The sequence below is a fragment of the Mustela lutreola genome, chromosome X (genome assembly GCF_030435805.1).
Source record: "Mustela lutreola isolate mMusLut2 chromosome X, mMusLut2.pri, whole genome shotgun sequence".
NCBI lineage: Eukaryota > Metazoa > Chordata > Mammalia > Carnivora > Mustelidae > Mustela > Mustela lutreola.
The window spans coordinates 86,168,440-86,187,780 of NC_081308.1; the positions used below are offsets into that span (position 1 = coordinate 86,168,440).

The 19,341-nt window shown below is 47.2% G+C and overlaps 1 protein-coding gene across 3 annotated transcripts in view; it reads left to right on the plus strand.

Annotated features, from left to right (window-relative positions):
• Window positions 1-17,941, plus strand: part of DRP2 (dystrophin related protein 2) — a 43,357-nt gene extending 25,416 nt beyond the window's left edge. For 2 of the 3 annotated variants that reach the window (XM_059158014.1, XM_059158016.1), the window contains 14 exons: window positions 241-315; window positions 1,569-1,770; window positions 1,994-2,079; window positions 2,405-2,515; window positions 3,824-3,981; window positions 4,318-4,484; window positions 6,599-6,710; window positions 7,878-8,014; window positions 8,343-8,408; window positions 8,659-8,724; window positions 9,540-9,683; window positions 11,331-11,568; window positions 13,426-13,546; window positions 13,865-17,941. In XM_059158014.1, coding sequence (XP_059013997.1) covers window positions 241-315; window positions 1,569-1,770; window positions 1,994-2,079; window positions 2,405-2,515; window positions 3,824-3,981; window positions 4,318-4,484; window positions 6,599-6,710; window positions 7,878-8,014; window positions 8,343-8,408; window positions 8,659-8,724; window positions 9,540-9,683; window positions 11,331-11,568; window positions 13,426-13,546; window positions 13,865-13,989 — 1,808 coding nt within the window. In that variant the 3' untranslated portion in view covers window positions 13,990-17,941. The remainder of the gene's footprint in view (window positions 1-240; window positions 316-1,568; window positions 1,771-1,993; window positions 2,080-2,404; window positions 2,516-3,823; window positions 3,982-4,317; window positions 4,485-6,598; window positions 6,711-7,877; window positions 8,015-8,342; window positions 8,409-8,658; window positions 8,725-9,539; window positions 9,684-11,330; window positions 11,569-13,425; window positions 13,547-13,864) is intronic. The other variant, XM_059158015.1, reaches the window with a different exon arrangement.
• Window positions 17,942-19,341: the final 1,400 nt, after the last annotated feature.

A 19,341-nucleotide genomic window follows, 5' to 3' on the forward strand; every position in this document is an offset into this window, starting at 1 on the left:
GCCAGCTGGGCTGTAGGCTACGTGAATGTTCAATTTTACTATGTAATACCAAGTTGTTTTCTGAGGTGATTGTTTCAGTTTACACTTCCACCAGCCTTACTCATTTATCCACGTCTTTTTTGACACCTGCTATTATCAGACTTTTATTTTGTGCCAAGCTGGTGGGTGTGATATGGTATCTTGTTGTGGTTTTAATTTGCATTTCCTTGATCTGAGTGTGGCTCTTTCCATTCTTTGCAGCCGATCTGAACAACATTAAATTCTCAGCTTACCGCACTGCCATGAAGCTACGCAGAGTCCAGAAAGCACTGCGTTGTAAGTTTCCCATTGCACATCTCCGTGCCCTTCACCCCACCCCCACTCTTCCTCTTCTGTTTGGCTGTTTTCCAGTTTTATCCTGCCTCAGCCTCAGGGTGTTGACTGACTGGTGGGAATTCTCCAAAGGCTGGGAGATGCTGGCTGTGGGTACCTGCTTTTTCCAGGCACCTTCCATTGTCCCCAGACCCTAGACTTGTTTCCAAAGTAATCCATGATGATCATCCTCCTTGTCCTTTCTGTGCCCAACATGGAGAGTCAAGCAACTGTTTTGTGACAGAAAGTATCCCAGCCCAAGCTTTGGAGCCATCTTGCCCTCTTGCAGTTACTGAACATGGCGGAGCTATTGAAGCAAGTGCCAGTCATTATGGGGAAACGTGGCTGTAAATAAAATGTGCTCTCTGGGCTTTCCTAGGGACACAATCCGTTCAATATTCCTAGCCCAGGCATGTCTGGCTAGGCTGATTCCAGGTTTGGGGGTAATGAGAAAGTCTTCCTGAGGTCTGTCACGTTTACCCGGGCATACCTGAGCCTTCATAACTGGTATCTCGATCCTCAGAACAAGGTTCACAGACAAACCTATTTGCTAGTGAAATGTGTGTGAAGGCAGAGAAACTTAAAATGGGATTTGACCCCTTAGGAATTAATTTAGCAAAGGAGGTGAATTTCCTCACATCCTACCATCTTCTTGAAACTGATGTCAGGCTGGAGACTAGAACAAAGCCATGTGCTAGATTTAGGATATATTTTGATTATAAGAAATTGTATCCCAAAATTTTAAAGGAAAAAAAAGCTATATGTATACAAAAAACAAGGTTAAATACAATGAAGGGACAAAATATAACAATGAAAATTTTAAAAGATTTTAAAAATGTATTGATAAGATAAAATAGTTAAAAACATGAAAATAGGAAAGAGGAAAAATTTTAAAAATAGAATAAGAAAAATATAAAATTAAAAAAATTTAACTTTGAAAGACTAAAGGATCATGGTAAAAAAACCCCATGAATTCTATTTGAAACTGATGTCAAAGAACATAGGGGTATATACACATTTTGGGTTAATTTAGGGGGCCTTTTGCTGCCATCCCCCTTTTTTGGATAAGGGTCTCGGTGAAGGGCAATCTTGGATCTACTTACAAATGGTGGGTCTGGAGATCGAGTCAAATTTGGTGATGCTGGTGTGTTAACTTCTTGATTAGACTTGGGGGTTCTGCTCTTGGCTAATCTTTCCCTGTTAATTTTCCTCCCCAGTGGACCTGGTAACTTTAACCACAGCCCTGGAGATTTTCAATGAGCATGATCTGCAGGCCAGTGAGCATGTCATGGACGTGGTAGAGGTCATTCACTGCCTCACAGCCTTATATGAACGGCTAGAGGAGGAAAGAGGCATCCTGGTCAACGTGCCACTCTGTGTGGATATGAGTCTCAACTGGCTCCTCAATGTTTTTGATAGGTAAGGGCTGCTATCCCTGGAAGCCTCCAAGATGGAATCCAATGGGACCATTGGAGGTGGGCATGGTGAGAAGGGGTTGTTCCCACAGTGGACTTGGACTTAGCTCAGTGTGGGACATGGTTGGCACAGAGCCCTACTGGGATCAGCTCTGTGAGGGAAATTAATGTCAAGAAATTAACTTGTTCTGTGTATTCGTGTTCTCAGTCTCTTCTCTTTAACCTAGTGGTCGCAGTGGGAAGATGCGGGCATTGTCTTTCAAGACTGGCATTGCATGCCTGTGTGGCACGGAAGTGAAGGAAAAGTTACAGTGTGAGTACACCTCCACAGTCTGGAGTGGAATGGGTCAGAGGGAGAGGTGTAGTGGCTGGAGGAAGGGCGGAAATAAGCAGAAGGTAGGTCTTAGGACTCAGCAGAACATGACTCAGGCTACATTATAATGGTGGTCCAGGCTATTGCAAAAAATGCATGACAGCTGATGGCTAAGATGGGTCTAAGGCCTGCTGTTACTTCCAGTGTCACTCCAAGGGGGTTGGCTTCATCTGATCCAATGTAATTAGTTGACCAAGTTCTGAGTGGGCATACTGGGGTATCCAAGAGCCTGACTTTCTGGTGCCCTTCCCCTGTGGCCTATCAGGCTTAGCCCTCTCCCAGTCTGAAGGTCAAGCCATGTCACACATTCTACTGGAGACTTCCCCTGTGATTTCATGGGCGGGCACACTAATCCTCATCAGGATTATTATTGGAGGTAAATAGTATGTATGTCTGCAGTTTGTAACCTCTTTGGTTTCTAGTACTTTTCCTCTTCCCCTCCATCCCCTGTCTTCACTACAGCATTTTGTGCTTTTCTGTGCTAAGTGCGGTAAGCACAAGGTTCTATTAGACATGATCCTTGCCTCAAGTTGTTGACAGTCCAGAGGAGGCGATGGAAGTCCACAGAAAGCATTTTTGAAAGTGCTGATTAGAATAATCTGAATGGCAAAGGGTATGTGCTGTATCAGATCACAGAAGAGAGATGACAGGGGTCTGGGAAAGCTTTGTGGGGAAGGAGACAAAGCAAAGCAAGTTTGTAGCAATGACATTATTGATTTCTCCCAACATTCCTCTGAGAAAGACTGGACAGTGATTATTTCTCCTGGATTTACAAGCAAGGGAACTGCAGCAGAGAGAGGTTTCTAACTTACCAAAGGTCCTCCAAGCTAGTCAGTCATGGATCCAGAACTAATACTCAGGCTATCTGCCTTCTACTTCAGAGTATTTTCTAAGCCATAGATCATGTATGAGACAGACAAGAACCTTTGAAGGAGCTTTTCTAAGGTTGGGATCGGGCGGGAGTAGTTCTCACAGGGCAGATATAGCCCATATTCCAATATAAATACCATAGTCTTTTCCACAAACACTTAGAGGTAATTCTTAGATGATCATCTCTTTGCGGATTATTCATGCCAGTGTTTCTTTCCATTTGTGTGGAGAATTGAGTGCTTATGCAGTGTCAGACTCCATGAGCTACATGAACAGGAAAGGACTCATGTTCAGGCACCCTTAAGCCCCACATCTTGCTTCTTGAGAATCTGTTTTCCCAGCAGTGTCATATCTGTGTCTGGCATAGGTCTCAAATGCACCCTGCACTCTGTCTACATCTCTCCCTATGTTTATGATTCTCTCTCTCTCTCTCTCTCTCTCTCTCTCTCTGCATCCGTCTCTCCTTTTCTCTCTGAACTCAGAGAATGTTCATTTTAGAACTCATGGTCTTCTAGGAGGTCAGGGAGGGATCTTTACTTTCTTTTTTTTATTAATATATTTTTTAAATTTTTTATTTTTTATAAACATATATTTTTATCCCCAGGGGTACAGGTCTGTGAATCGCCAGGTTTACACACTTCACAGCACTCACCAAAGCACATACCAGGGAGGGACCTTTAACTATTCCAGTTTTGAAAGTCATTAGCTAAGTCAATGTGCTCTTTCCCTGTCTTTCTTTTCTGCTCCTTCTCCTTACACCATTCTCTGGCATTCATGCTTCGGGGTTGGCCATGACTTATGGTACGGCCAACAGACCTTTTCAGCCAAGTAGCCAACTCAGGCAGCCAGTGTGACCAGCGCCACCTCGGTGTCCTGCTCCATGAGGCCATTCAGGTGCCCCGTCAGCTGGGGGAAGTGGCAGCCTTTGGGGGCAGCAATGTGGAGCCCAGTGTCCGTAGTTGCTTCCGTTTTGTGAGTATGGAACTGGGGAGGGTTGATGAGAGGGAGGGTGGAAAGTAGGGAGGGAGAACTAAGAGCGAGGCTTCTGATATGAGATGAACTACTCAAATGTAAAAGAGTTTGTTCAGATGGAACAACAAAGCAGAGGGTTCTCTGGGCTTTTAAGGTCAGAGTCCTGCTTATGGGGGAGGGGGTTGCTAGCTCAACTAGGACAAGGCAGAAAGTGGATACCTCTGTAGAAAAGGCCATGGGCTAACCCAGGTCTTGCTGGTTCTCCTGCCCCTCTGTGAGCTACCATTGTGGGGACAAGGGCCTCAGTCATTGCCATTGGGTTTCTTGTTTCCCTAGAGCACTGGGAAGCCAGTCATTGAAGCTTCACAGTTCCTAGAGTGGGTCAACTTGGAGCCCCAATCCATGGTGTGGCTGGCTGTTCTGCATCGGGTCACCATTGCTGAGCAAGTGAAGCATCAGACCAAATGCTCTATCTGTAGGCAGTGCCCCATCAAGGGCTTCAGGTAGGGAAGGCAACACCTGTGGACTGATAATAATAAAGAGACCATGTTCCATATAGAATCATAGATTACGAAACAACATATTCCATAATTATATAATTACAGCTCATCCATGACACACCATTCTATATTGTTGTAATCCTTTCCACTGCAGAACGTTTGACATCTTAAAAAATCGGAAATGGTGAAATACTTCTTTTGTTTTCATCTGTCTTATGAAGTATTCCAGACCTACAAAAAGATGTACAGAAAAGTAAAAGGGGGTGGGATGGGGAAACAGCACTGAGAGGGAAGTCATTTGTTCATTGTGTCCCAGGGAATGTTAAGTATGCTGGCAAATGGTTCACAGCGGACTCCCCAGAAAGCAAGATAAACAAACAGAAACCCAAAGCTGATTTGTAGTATTTGCTAATTTCCATGGCATAAATCCTCCCACTGTGGCTGATGTCCAGCTACCCACAAGAGGTTGAGAAGAGATGCATAGTTGTATATTAGTTTTTTTTTAAAGACTATTTATTTATTTGTCAGAGAGAGAGAGAGTGCGAGTACAAGGAGAGGGAGTGGGAGAGGGAGAAGCAGACTCCCTGCTGAGCAATGAGCCTGATGTGGGGCTCAATCCCAGCACCCTGGGATCATGATGTGAGCTGAAGGCAAATGTTTAACTGACTGAGCCACCCAGATGCCCCAGGTTGTATACTATTGACAGCATTTCCACATTGCAGGTATGCTAGTGTTAGACTGAACCTCAAGAGTGTAGATAATAGAAAAATAATCAGGAGAAAAATAATCAGGATGTGATGAGTTCTGAGTATTTGTGACCTCTGGGGTATTTGTTACACTGGGGTATGCACCCACCAACAAGCTGAAGAAAGAAAGTGTGATCACAATACCTTTAAAGTTTCCCTAGTTATATTCCCCTCCTCCTCCCTCTACCCTGAATTTGGCTTTCATCATAAAATGCTCAAGTTTTCAACTTTTGAAAGCATGAAAGCATTCATTCTCTTTACAAGCTGCTTTTTATAAGCAAATGAGGCACGCAGGTGGTGTGTTACTTGCCCAAGTTCACACAGTTGGTGAGTGTAGATCCGGGACTAGATTTTGGATCCTCTGACTTCTTTAAGTCTAGGCGTTTCACCTTTCTGTACTACTTGGTCTGGGCAGTTCAGCCAGGCCTTGGACCTGGATCTGAAGGGCTAGTCAATATTCAGTAATAATAGGATTATTATTATATTTATTAATTTTTTTTTTTTTTTTTTTAGACAGAGAGAGAACATGAGCAGTGGTAGGGGACAGGCAGAGGGAGGGGGAGAAAGAGAATCCTTAAGCAGGCTGTACGCCCAGAGTCAGCCTGACATGGGGCTCAATCTCACAATCTCAGGTCAGATCCTGACCTGAGCCAGAATCAAAAGTCGGACACTTAACTGACTGAGCCACCCAGGTACCCCGAGTTGTTATTATAAACAAGTTTTGGAAATAACTTAGCCAACTTTCCCAGGGCTGGTAGAATAAGATCCTTTGTCCTTTAAGTGTAACTTTTCCAACGTAGGTGATGATACCTGTGAGACGGGACCCTTCAGAGACTTCTTCTTTCAGAAAGCTATTTGAGGGGTGCCTGGGTGGCTCAGTTGGTTAAGAATCTGCTTTTGGCTCAGGTCATGATCTCGGGGTCCCGGAATCATGCCCCACATCAGGGTCCCTGCTCAGTGGAAAGCCTACTTCTCCCTCTCCCTCTGCCCCTCCCCCTGCTTGTGCTGGCTCTCTCTCTCTTTCTCAAATAAATAAATATAATCTTTTTTTTTAAAAAAAAGCTATTTGATATCATGAGCTCTTTACCCCTGCCCACTGCCTCCTTTTTGAAAAAAGATGGTGAAGCAATGCTGTTTCCCACACTTCCTGGGACTCTGAGCATGTAGATTTCATGGAGGCTTATGGTCTTTAGAATACAGCTAGTCATCTAGAGAGGACGCAGCCACTGTTATGTGTGGGAGGTTGAGCCCATTATGACTCCATGCCTTGCCTACTTCTAAAGTACGTGCATATATCTGGAAGTTCGAGAAATGGGGAGGTCACTAGGGTATGTTGAATTCTCTGTCATAACCACCTCTCGTCTCCCCAAGGTACCGGAGTCTGAAACAATTTAACGTGGACATCTGCCAGACATGCTTCTTGACAGGAAGGGCCAGCAAAGGCAACAAGCTTCACTACCCCATCATGGAGTATTACACCCCGGTACGGAGTCTCTTAGCGGAGCAGGAGGGGGAGGCAGCAATCAGGTTCTAGATCCTTGATCCACTTGGCGGAGCATGGGCTAAATATATTCTGCTCTCCTTTGGGGAACATTCTCCCAACAGTCCTGGTGATTCACCAGTTTGGGGAATTCCTGGCTATAGCGTCCCAGGACACTCATGGCAATTTAAATAGCATTTACTATTTTTGTGCTGAGCAAAGTCTCGGGAAAAAATAGAGAGAGCAAGGCAGTTCCAGGCAACTGGCCTTCCTTCCATTGCTCCCCTGCCTAGCTAGCTTCCTGCATTATTCCCATTACCTGGTCTTTACCTGCTACTTTGTTGTTTCTTCCATCCCTGCTCATCAATTCCAAAGTTTGTGCTCAAATCAATTACTTAGTCTCTTGGAGGTTTAAAAAAAAAAAAAAAAGGAGTATATTCATTACCCGGGTCCCCAAATTCCACTTGGTTTTCATTGAAAACTGCACCCTTCATAGCCACCTGAGCCCAGGTTGGTCAGCATTTCAGACTCCACACACAGAATTTCTTCTCTGCTATGTTCCGGACCCATAGCTCCAAAGTTAGCTCCCTGAGTGGGCTCTACTCCCCAAACTCTTTTATCCCTTTCTGCCCCACAGATGCTCTCAAAGTCCCAATCTTTCAACATGGTTTCCCATAATCCATCTCTCCACATCGTCATCTCTTTTCCAGAGTGTGTTATCACAGGAACGTGTGTGACCCAGTGGGAGCAGGGGGCTTTTCCTTTATTTTTATTTTATTATCATTTCAAAATAAACATACAGAGAAACCTAGCTTGAGATGGCAGACTGATAATCCTCTATCTCCTCCTCATCTTCTACACCCCCAGGAATTATATCAAGATATTTTAGAAATTAACAAGTTTATACTTACTGTAAAAGATTCAAATTCTGTAGAGGTGTATAAAGTCAAAAACGAAAGTCTCACCCCCACTTCTCCAGTCTAACTTCTCAGAGGCAACCAGTGTTCACAGTTTGGCAGTATATCCTTTTCGGCCTTTCTCTGGGAGTGGGGTGTAGTAGACCTGAGTAAGAGTAGATGACCCGTCATGTTCCCTGCTCTAGGGGGCCTCCTCACTTCCCCAGAATCCCAAAGCCATTGGGATGAGTCCCTCTGCCCTATATCCCCCTAGACCACATCCAGCGAGAACATGAGGGACTTTGCCACAACCTTAAAGAACAAATTCCGCTCAAAGCATTATTTCAGCAAACACCCTCAGCGAGGTTATTTGCCTGTGCAGTCGGTACTGGAGGCTGATTACAGTGAGACGTGAGTACCAGGGGCTGGGGGGGTGGTGGGCGGCTGGGGGCCCTGTCGAGCTGGGATGGGTTGCCCTGTGTAGGGGCCAAGCCCCCTGGATGGGCTAGAGGGGTGTTCGAGGCAAACCCGACTAGCAACAGAGAAAGTCAACTTGGGCCTGACTAGGGAGCTGGCCCTAGAAATAGATTAGAATCCAGTCTCTATGTCCAGTTCCCATCAACTCTTACCCATCTGCCTAGTTCAGTGTTGGGGGTGGTGCTTAGAGAGGGTGGTGACAAGGAAACAGACAGCTCCGCTGCCCATTCCTTGGTCCTCTGAGTCCACGGCTTTCTTCTAGGCTGGCTTCTTCCCCGATGTTGCCACATGCTGACACACACTCCCGCATTGAGCATTTTGCCAGCAGGTACTGCCAGGTTTGGGGGAGGGAGATTTTAAAGAGTCTAAGGGGGAGGGGGTCTTCAGTGAGGGCAAAGAGAATGGAGTCAATACCAGGGGGGTGTGCACGGTGGGATATGTGGCAGCCAGGGAGGCCCCACACTCAGAGGTGGTTGGGCAGCCCCTGAAGCTGATAATCCTGCTGTGGGATTTGAGTCCTTGAGATGAAAGCAGGCCCCACATCCTGCATTCCTTTCTGTTCCTGCCCTTCTTCTCAGGCTTGCTGAGATGGAAAGTCAAAATTGTTCCTTCTTTAATGACAGCCTGTCCCCAGATGACAGCATGTAAGTATTCACAGCTGCTTATTTGCCAGGAATAGTTCTCCTTGGGATCCCTCTTCTACTGTTTGGGAAGGATGTATCCTCAAGGGGAGGGACATGTGGTTGTTAGGGTCCTTGAGGCCCCAAGGAAGGAAGGCTGCTTTCTGGGCACAGTGTTTAGTAATAGAAGCCCTCTATCCACTGAGCTGCCATCTGCCCAGGTCCTTCCTCTTGCAAGAGCCTGTCCTTCCCTGCCTAACTCTGAAGGCAGAAGAATGTGCCCTCATCTAAAGTCGCAGAAATGAGCCATTATCTTCTGCTCAAAGCCCTGTCCAGTGCCACACCCCAGGGAGACACTGCGGACTGGACCGAAGTGTGACCAGAGAGATTCCCTGGTGCTATAGCTCAGAGAAGGGACCCTTATCCCTAGAGAGGTCTCTGGCAAGCTTAGAGGGCTTAGGAGCTACTACCCAATGGCTCAAGCTGGCCCTGATGGGAACTTAGGCAGTGAGTACCCTTGGGGGGTGAGGAAGTTAAGGAAGAAGTGGTGAGGGAACAGCACAGACTGGGAGGTGACTGGCCCATTGCTTCTGGCCCAGAAGCCCCAGTATCCTGAAAACACTCCCTCCTCTATCCTCAACCATGACCTCTGCCACCTTTAAGCACTTTCATCCCTCTTAAACCTGAATATATAGACTTTCCCTCTCTCTGTGACTTAGAAGTGAATCTTCCAGCCTATGTCTCCTGGGGCCTGAGCTGGGAGCTGAGAACTCATGCCCTGAGATGTTTTTTTGGTTCACTGCCTAGCCACTTCCGTTTCTCTCCCCATACCCACACAGAGATGAGGACCAGTACCTGCTGCGGCACTCCAGCCCCATTACAGACCGGGAGCCTGGCCTTGGACAGCAGGCCCCAGGCAGCATGGCCACAGAAAGCAAGGGGGAGCTAGAGAAGATCCTGGCACACTTGGAGGATGAGAACCGGTGGGTGTGGTGATGGCACAGATCTGTGTGGGTTGGAGAGTCAAACAGTTTAATTTCAAGTCTGGACACTTCCACATCCCACCTGTGTGGCCTTGAACAAGCGACTTCCATTTGGTGATTCTCCATTTCCTCACCTACAGAATAAGAATGATGGTAATAGGGTCCCTAGGATCCTACCTCCTAGCATCATTTGTGAATTTCAAATGAACTCAGGCATATAAATGGGCTAGCCAGTACCTGGCTTATTGTAAAGGTTCAATAAATGCTAGCTATTCTAATCATTATTTGAATCCTTTCAACCCAACCCAAATATTTTCAAGTACCCAGTAGATGCAAGTAGAGAGTGCAAACACAGAGAATACAGAAGAGTGAATGCATGTCTGTGCCCTCGAGGAACTTTCAGTGTTTGAAATGGAAAGAGGTACTTATCACTCACTGAAAGTAATAAAACAAGAGAAGGGTGACATTGCATGGAGTATTTGAGGACTGCAAGGGGGAAGGTGAAGATTACAAGGATGACATTAATCTCCACAAAGTACAGGTGTTAGTAGGGCCCTGTGTCAAAGGGTCCAAGCCACTTTGGGGGCATTTGCTAGAACCCAAAGTATTGCTCAGACCAGTGCGTCTCAAACATTAACATGCGTACAAGTCACTTAGGAAGCTGGGTAAAATGCAGATTTTGATTCACAGGTCTGGCATGGGGCCCAAGTTCTCCATTTTTAGCCAGCTCCCAAGGGATGCCCATGCTGCTGGCCCCCAGACTATCTGGAGTGACAAGTCCTTAGAACAGGGCTGCTCTGCCTAGTGTTTGCTACCAGTTCAAGACAAGATAAATACAGACATAGAATGTCAGCTTCTAGAAACTTGTATAGCAACTCGACATTGCCATGTCTTCCAGGCACCCAGTTAATGGACTTTTCATGGAATCAGGTATAGATCCGTTAGAGTGCTGTTGAACTTGTGTGGCAAGTTATGAATGACATGAGCTGTGTACTAGTCATAGCCATAGACATTTGGACCTCTTATTGGTCCACAGTGATTGAACGAACCCCCAACTACAGATAGTTTGAGAAACACTGCATTGGATCAGCAGTGGGTCGACCCAGGGAAGCACTGGGGAGAGAGCGATTCTGTTGCAAATCAAACACAATGTTCTGCAAAGTAGACCTTCTCTTCGGAATCTGTTTCTTGATGACTCAACAGGAGTGTTCAAAAGGGGGTCAAAGAGGAGGGTAAGTGGACAGAAGAGGCAAGATGGGTGATCTCTTGTTTGGCTTCCACTGGAATCTAAAAATCTAAAAATGGAGTAGGTGAGTCAGTGGCCCTAATGCCTAACTTATTTGCACACTATGTTTCTACACAATTTGAAGGTCGGAATTAATCCCCGAAGCAGCACATCAAAGCCCTGCGATATTTGTTAAATGAAATGTCAGTTCTCTCTGCTCTGAGGCCCAAGGATGGCAAAGGAAATGACGTGCATGCTGGAGAAGAATGGATGTGGCCATGCACAACTGAACACAGCTGGGTTGGGGGGGGGGGCTGGGTCAGCAAAGGGGCTGCTCAGCACTCAGTATAAAGGGACATCTTGGAGCTGGACAGTCAGTACTTTGTCAGGGCCCAAGGTCATGGCTCCTCTCTCCTTGGCAGAATTCTCCAGGGAGAGCTGAAGCGCTTGAAGTGGCAGCACGAGGAGGCTGCTGAGGCCCCCACCCTGGCTGAGGGCTCTGCAGAGGTAGCACAGGACCCCCGCAATGAGGAGCTGCTGGCTGAGGCCCGGATCCTCCGGCAGCACAAGAGCCGCCTGGAGACACGCATGCAGATCCTAGAGGATCACAATAAGCAACTGGAGTCCCAGCTGCAGCGCTTAAGGGAACTGCTCCTGCAGGTGAGCCTGGGTGAGGTGGGGAGTAGGGACTAGAGTTGCCCATCCCCCCACCAATTCCAGAGACATGGGGAACTGGGGGTGGTGCCACAAGCAGAGGAACAGTTGGTTCCTCCTTGGTGGTGGCTATTGGATGACTTTCTGAAGAGAACTGGGCTGACGACTGACTGACTGATTGCCAATGATTAGGGAAGGCGGAGGAAGGAAGAGGCTGGTGTGCACTTTGCCAGGTCTGAGCGCTCAATTCCCCACAACCCGCTGGAATCTGGTATCAAAGGAATAAAGCCCAAATAATCATCCAAAACCTTGATTTCGCTGCTGTGATGTTTGCTGGAGAGGAGAAGGTTTGGGCGTGCTGGGTGAGAGAAAGATGTTGGCCAGGAAGGGGGCTCTTTGTTCCTATTGGTTGCTTTCCTCTTGGAGAGCTCATATATGTGACCTAGTGTAGCTCTAGAGCCCTGGGTATGAATGTGGCTCAGCCATTCTGTGACTGCCAGTTGTTAGGAAATTTACTTGGCCTCACTTACCCCCAGTTCTCTCATCTGTAAAACGGGGATAACTTCCCAACTTCGTGGAATTGCAAATGAAAATGAGATAATGTATTTAAAGAATTTAGCATGATGCTAGGATTGTAGTGAATGCTTTGTAAATGTTACCTATTACAGATGACCCTTGAACAACACAGGTTTGGACTGCGTGGGTCCAGTTATATGCAGATTTTTAAAAGATTTTATTTATTTGAGAGAGAGAGAGAGCATTACATACACACACACATGAGTGCCCGTGTGTGAGGGGGGAGGGGCAGGGACAGAGGGAGAAGCAGGCTCCCCACTGAGCAGGAGCCCAATGTGGGGATGTGGGGCTGGATCCCAGGACCTAAGGATCGTGACCTGAGCCAAAGGCAGATGCTTCACTGACTGAGCCACCCAGGTGCCCCTATATGTGGATTTTTTACTGTAGAGTACTATAAATGCATTTTCCCTTCCTTATGATTTTCTTTTTCTTTTTCTTTTTTTTTAATAGAGGGAAAGAGAGGGAGAGGGGCAGACAGAGAGGGAGAGAGAGTCTTAAGAGGGAGCCCGACTTGGGGCCCGATCTTACAACCCCGAGATCATGACCTGAACCGAAACCAAGAGTCAGACACTCAACCATTTGAGCACCCGGACACCCTCTTATGATTTTCTTAATAACATTTTTTTTTTCTCTAGCTGACTTTATTGTAAGAATCTAGCATATAATGCATACAAACTGTATGTTTGTTTAGTGTTTATGTTATCAGTAAGGCTTCTGGTCAACAGTAGGCTATTAGTAAAGTTTTGGGGGAGTCAAAACTATATGTGGATTTTTGACTGCACAGAGGTGGAGGTCAGGACCCCTAACCCTTACATTTTTCAAGGGCCAACTGTATTATCACTATATGTGCCAAGTAATACCACCCCATGCCTCTCCCCTGGACCTTCCAAGGGATAGCCTCTAGATGAATTCCTGGAGGTCTTAACATATATTATATCATGAACTGAGGATCAGGTATGCAACTCTCTATTTTCAGCGAGAGCCAAGTTCTAACTAGTTTCCTTATAGCTGAGATGACAGCAAGAGACCTTTAGGTACAGTGTCATCCTTTTAAGAACTGGGAGCCTTTGACCTATGTTGTTGAAGGAAGAAGGTAACTGGTAACCAAATATTCCAAAAAGTTTCTTCAGAGGGGAAGCCACTGTTTGGGACACTACCAGAAACTTCTTCAAGTCCCAGGGCAAAGGAATGGGCATGAGGTCTTTAAAACCACTTCTAAGTTCAGGAGTCTGTTAAAGTAAGGTCAGAAAAGCAAAGCCACTCAAGTCATGCATTCCCTCTTGCTAGCCACCCACCGAATCAGATGGCAATGGCTCTGCAGGTTCGTCCCTAGCTTCCTCTCCGCAGCAGTCAGAAAGCAGTCACCCCCAGGAGAAAGGACAGACCACTCCAGATACTGAGGCTGCAGGTAAGTTCCCTTGGCCCCGCCCATCCCCTTCCTCCATGGCTTCATTCTGCCCCAGATCTGCCCAAGGTCCTGCCAGGGCTGGGACTGGTTTCTCCTCATGGCTCTGAGCTTAGCATCACGGATCATGGGCTTACTGACCACTGCATTTGTTTGCTTATTACACGCATGTATACTGAGCACCTCCTATGTGCTAGGCGTTGTGCTGAGAAGACTCAAATGCTGTAGCATTGTCCATCAGTGCGCAGCCTCCCACCTCAGCCCCTTGCCCTCAGCAGGAACTCTCTAGTTCTCTCCACAAATCTCTCTTTTCCAACTTAGATGATGTGGGGTCAAAGAGCCAAGATGTCAGCCTGTGCTTGGAGGACATCATGGAGAAGCTCCGCCATGCCTTCCCCAGCGTGCGAAGTTCTGACATGACTGCCAACACCCTGTTGGCCTCTTGAGGGAGCCAGATCCCCATCCTATAATCCATAGCCCTCTCCAGTTCTGGTCCAAGTCTTCCTTCAGCCTTCACCCAACCCTTCCAGCCCACATTCCTCAGCCAGAGTTAACTGAGCTCTGGGCAGGAGCAGGGATCTGCTCGTATGTGAGGAGGATGCTTCAGGGCTGGGGGAGGGAGAGGCATGGTTCCTCCAACTCTAGAAATGTGCCCTTTAATCCTCAAGTTTGAGACCAATCCCTTACATATGTTTCTGTTGCATCCATGCAAGTGGCACTTTGAAGGCCATTCAGATGGGGAGCAGAGAAGCTGTCTTGCAGAGCTAAGCAGTGCTCATTAGCACCTTTCCCGTCTCCATAGCATTATGGACATAAGGAAGCCTCACGACCCCAGGGTTCCAGCATTATGAATCTCCAGGGGTTAGCCCTCCTCTCTTCCCAACTCAGGGAGGCAGACGGGTATCCCCCAAGACACCTCCCCCCAAAAAAATGCCCCTGAAAATGTTCAGGCAGCATGTGACATATAACTTTACTCTGATGGCATCTTTCTGGCCATCCTGATGCTACCTAGATGTTGTTTCCCCTCCAAATATCTTCAGTTCTTTCTGCCTCAGGCGCTGACAGACGTTCCTCAAGGGTTTTGGTTGGGGAAGAGTTCATTCAGATTCTTACTTACTGTACCTTTGGGAACATTAAAGACATACTTATGAGCTTAGTGTTTTCCCCAATCCTCCTCCTTCCTGAAGACCTCAGCATCCTGAGACACCAGCTGAGTAGCTCTGGGAATCTAGCTGAAGCCACCCTTAGCTCTTCTGGGTCTGTCCTTAGAGCCCTGGAGTAGGGGCAGCAGCTTGCTGGGCAAGGGGGTCTTGCTCTCCTTGGGTGAGGAAGGGGAAGCCACTACTAGCCTGGAGGAGTGTGACTGCCCCACACCCTTGCAGGCTGGGACCCTTCTTTCTTTCAGGTAGAATCAGCTGAGGTGGCTGATTGTCCCTGGCCAATCATAAGGCAGATGCAAGTGGCGACCTGAAACAGGGGTCCCTTCCTAGGAGCCGCTGGCCACAAATCAGGAAGCTGGCCACTTTCCACCCAAACAATAGCAAGGCCTTCCTTTGCATAAAACTGGTCTTTCTAACTCTGGAAGCTGAACCCGATCCTCCAAGTAAACTAACTCTTCTTGGGCTACAGATACCATAATCCCTTTATCCAGAAACTCATTCAGAGTAGATAGCAGGGGATGGGGGTGGGTGGGCGAGTGGGCTTGGAAAATTTGCACAGAGTCGGAGCCCACTTAGGCAGCTTTCTACAAAAGGAGCTTTATAACCTAGAGCCCTGCGATTTACTTAATTTGCCTAGGTTTATATACATACGTATCTATCCTGCAGATCTACTGTACATCAGTACCCCCTGGCCTCACTCACATTAAATTCTAAAGCTCTTAAAGGATTAATGTTCTGCCTTGCTCTTTGTTAGCCCCAGCCTCTGGCTGGACGGAGAGATGCATCCTGGCTGCTCCCCTAGGATGTCTCTCCAGTCATGTTTGGGGTGAGCTGTCCTCAAGACCAAAGCCACAGAAGCCTGTGGCCACAGTGGAATCTAACAGGAAGAGTCACTCTGTTCTCTTCACTCCTTCCAAATCTTGTTCCCTTGAGACCTGGGCCTTGGATGACTATTCCTGGGTTTCCCCTAAACAATGGTTCAGTTGCCTAGAGCATCTACTCATCCCATGCAGACAAGAAGGAACAGATCGGCTCTTGTTGGCCTTTGCGAGGCTACAACCCAGAGAACACCCTCCAGCCCCTTCTAGTTCTTAAGTCTGGCTCAGGGTCTTAAAGAAAGCAGTGGCTACCACCAAGGTCAGGAGGGTGTGAGATAGTTGGAGTGCTCTGTTATAATCAAGTAGTGGGCCAGTGGTTAGAACTATTAGGAAGTTAGATTTATCTGCTGCAGGGGAAGGGGGGCATCAGCTTGGGTCCAGAAGCCTAGGATTGCTTCATTTCTAGAATGGCCAGGGAGCACTAAGCCATAGGTCTGGGGTATCAGACCTAGTCAGACGTCTGCCTTAGTGCTCATGAAGACTCTGGATGGGAGGACTGAGTATCTGTATGTATGGTGAACAGGTAGTAGGCAGGCATCAGACACAGAGCATGGGCATCTGTCCAAGGCAGGGGTGGGGGAGGATGGGGGTGGAAGGAGGTTATATTTGTAGGGGCCTAGTTTGTGGGCAAGAAAGGGATAGAAGAAATTTGCTATAGGCCAGAGAGCTCAGGGTCTTTGAGGCATATCCTGCCTAAGCCTTAGGAGGGCAGATGTTACAAAACAATCTTTTACCAGGGAAGTTCTAGAAAACCTTTTCCATAACCCCCACTCAGCCAAGAGATCTTGGGCTGCTGAGGGCCTGTGGCAACTGCAGTGGGCTAGGCATGGTAGGGAAGATGTAGATCTTGCTATGTAGGATTTGTGCTGTAGGTGAACTGAAGCAGCAGAGTAAGAGTTGAATTCTCACTAATGGGGCCGCTGATACTTTGTGTGTGGTCCTGTGTGTACCAGAGGTGAGTATGTCACTCAAGGGTCCAGTGACAGTCACTGCAGCATTGTGTGGGCCATTTGCCCATGGTGAGGTAAAGAGATCCTTGGGCGCCATGAATCCAAATGAGGGTGAGATTTACTGAGGTATGTTGCATGTTGTGAGGCATCTGTCATGTAGTTTGTCTCCTGGAGGTATTTTTTGTGATGTTGCATTAATTTAGGGCCTTGTGCAGGAGCAGGAGTAGAGGGGGTTTCCAGGGAGGCAGCCTAAAGAAAACCTCTGACTTGTGAGATCAGCATCAGTATGAAGGAATGTGAGTGTTTGGGGTGGTTGCCAAGTAGTATCAGGGAACAGTTAGGTTTGAGAGATGATTGACTCTCGACAGAATTTGACAGAGGCCAAAATGCCATTCTGAGGGGGCTCTGCTCCGAGAGCAGAGTAGGGTCATGTTGACTGGGTGGGAACTTGTCAGAAAAGGCTGACTGGCAGAATATCAAGCTGTCTGTTGTATGGTTCTCTGAGGAGGGCCCTACCAGGCAAGACACATGCCCTTTCCTCCAGGATGGCAAGGCTGAGATCAAGGTTCTCAAGTGCCCATTTCCTTCAAGGCCCAAACTTTGGAAATACATCCCTGTAGAGAAACCTGTTTTGAGTTTCTTGGGCTCCAGGAACTGGGCTGGCAGGCCATGGTAATGAGACACCCTGAGGTCAGGCAGAGACCCGTGCTGGGAGATTCCCCCTCCCCCCCCCCCGATTCATTTTCAGGAATACCTGTGCTGCCCGAGGGGTGTGTTTGGGACCTGGGCTCCACATCCAGCTTCATGCCAGAACATTCCTTGAACATGCATTCTCAATGGCTGACTTGTGTCCTCTGACACCATTTCAAGCCAAGAATCCCATTAAAGTTCCCTTGACATGGGTGACAGCTAGTCAGGAAAGCAAGCTGCCTTAAGATAAACCATCCTGGGGGAGACACTGGGGGTCCTGCCCTAGGGTTGTGGAGACTTATGCTCAGCAGGGCAGCTCTATCTCTAGGCTTCTCTGCCAAAATCTGGCCCTGGGAACAAAGGAATACTTAAGATCCTTACTCTTTTAACACTACTGGCTGTGGGAGAGGGAAAGGTTCAAGGACAGGGCTCAGCTCCCAGCCTCCATCTCCTCCCACAGCTGCTGCATTGGGGGGGGGGGCTGCTGAATGTCCTTGCTGTCCCCAGGGCAGTATTGAGGCCAGAGAGGAGCCCTGCCCTGCTGCTTGCTGGCTGCAAGAACTGGTCTCGGGAATGGAAGCGGGGAAAGGATCCAGGGGAGGGGGAGGTGGCAGGGGTGGCACAAGAGTCTAGAAAAGTTTGGGACAAAGGGGCGGAGCTGGGAACAAACTGGTTAATTTTGATTGCCACTCACCGTGGTGCTTTTCCTTTCTCCCTGGAATTCTGCTTGGAAAAGAATAAATTTGTATTTGTTTACTTTGGTTCTTCTGGTTATACTCTGACTCTGGTATTCCACATCCTTCCCTTATTTGGGTGTGGGAAGGGAGGGTGGGCCAAGAAGCCACAGGGATACTACAAAACATAGGCTACCAGATGAGTTCAACACCTGCTGAATCAAAAAAGAAGAAGGAGAAAGAGAAGGAGAAAGGAAGGGAGGGAGGAATAAACGGAAAAAAGAAAAGAAAAGAGGGAAAAAGAAAAGAAATGAAAGAAACCCACCTGCACTAGCCCCATCCACTATTGTTACCTGGATTGGTTGCCTCTCAAGGTCCCACACAAATTAGCCAGTTATCCTCTCCTGGAATGGTACTTAAATACCATTCTCATCAATCTGAGGGATTTTTCCCCAGCCTGAAGTAATATGAGAAAAATCAGGACAATGCAGTGAGTTTCCACAGAGTTATATTTATTCAATTTAAAGGTCTTTTATTATGGGTATATATATATATTTTTGGAGTGTTAAAATGTCCTTGTAACTATGGCAATAAAACTATGAAAATAGGTTTTTTTTAAAGCTATTTTCTGGCAAAATAAAACCCTGTGAGTCCCTCTTCCCCACCACCAATTTTTTCTCACCAATCTATAACAGCTCTGTCCAATCAAAATATAATGAGAGCCATTGACTCAAATTTTCTAGCAGCTAAATTTAAAAAATAAACAGGTGAAACTAATTTTAGCATTTAACCCAGTATATCCGAAACATCATTTCAATGGGATATCAGTATAAAACAATTACTGAGATACTTTGTATTCCTTTTTTTTTTTTTTTACTAAGTCTTAGAAATTGTCAAGCAGGCTGAAGAGATTCAGCTGGAAGAAAAAACAAAAAACAAAATAAAAAACAAAAGGGCCCCCATCGGTTCAAGATAGGGAACAAAACAAGAAACCCACATAGCTCCAGACAGTTTAGTACTCACAGAGACAGCAAAAGCAAGATCAGCAATGGTATCACTTCCCTGCCTCCCTCATCCCACAGGATGACACCTAAACAAAAGGGGCCCAAGGACATGTAGCGTGAATGGTGGGACATCCTACTGCTGAGTGGCCTATTCCACACTGCAGCTAAGCAGTTTTATGGCCTTTACCCTGTACCCTTTGCGGGTGGTGTGGCAGGCCGAAAGTTCTGTGCCTCATCCGAATGAGGGAGGCAGAGGAGAACCTCCCAGAAGCTTCCCTCAAGATAAGGAGGTGAGTAAGAAATGGTCTTGAAGTGACTTCTCATGAGAGGGCCTATCTTCCCGTGTCCTGGGAGGACTGCGGGGCATTCTGCCAAGGCCTGGGGCAGCCTGCAGTGGAGCCTTGCCTATGTGGCCTGTGTTACTAGTGCAAGGTTGGCAGGG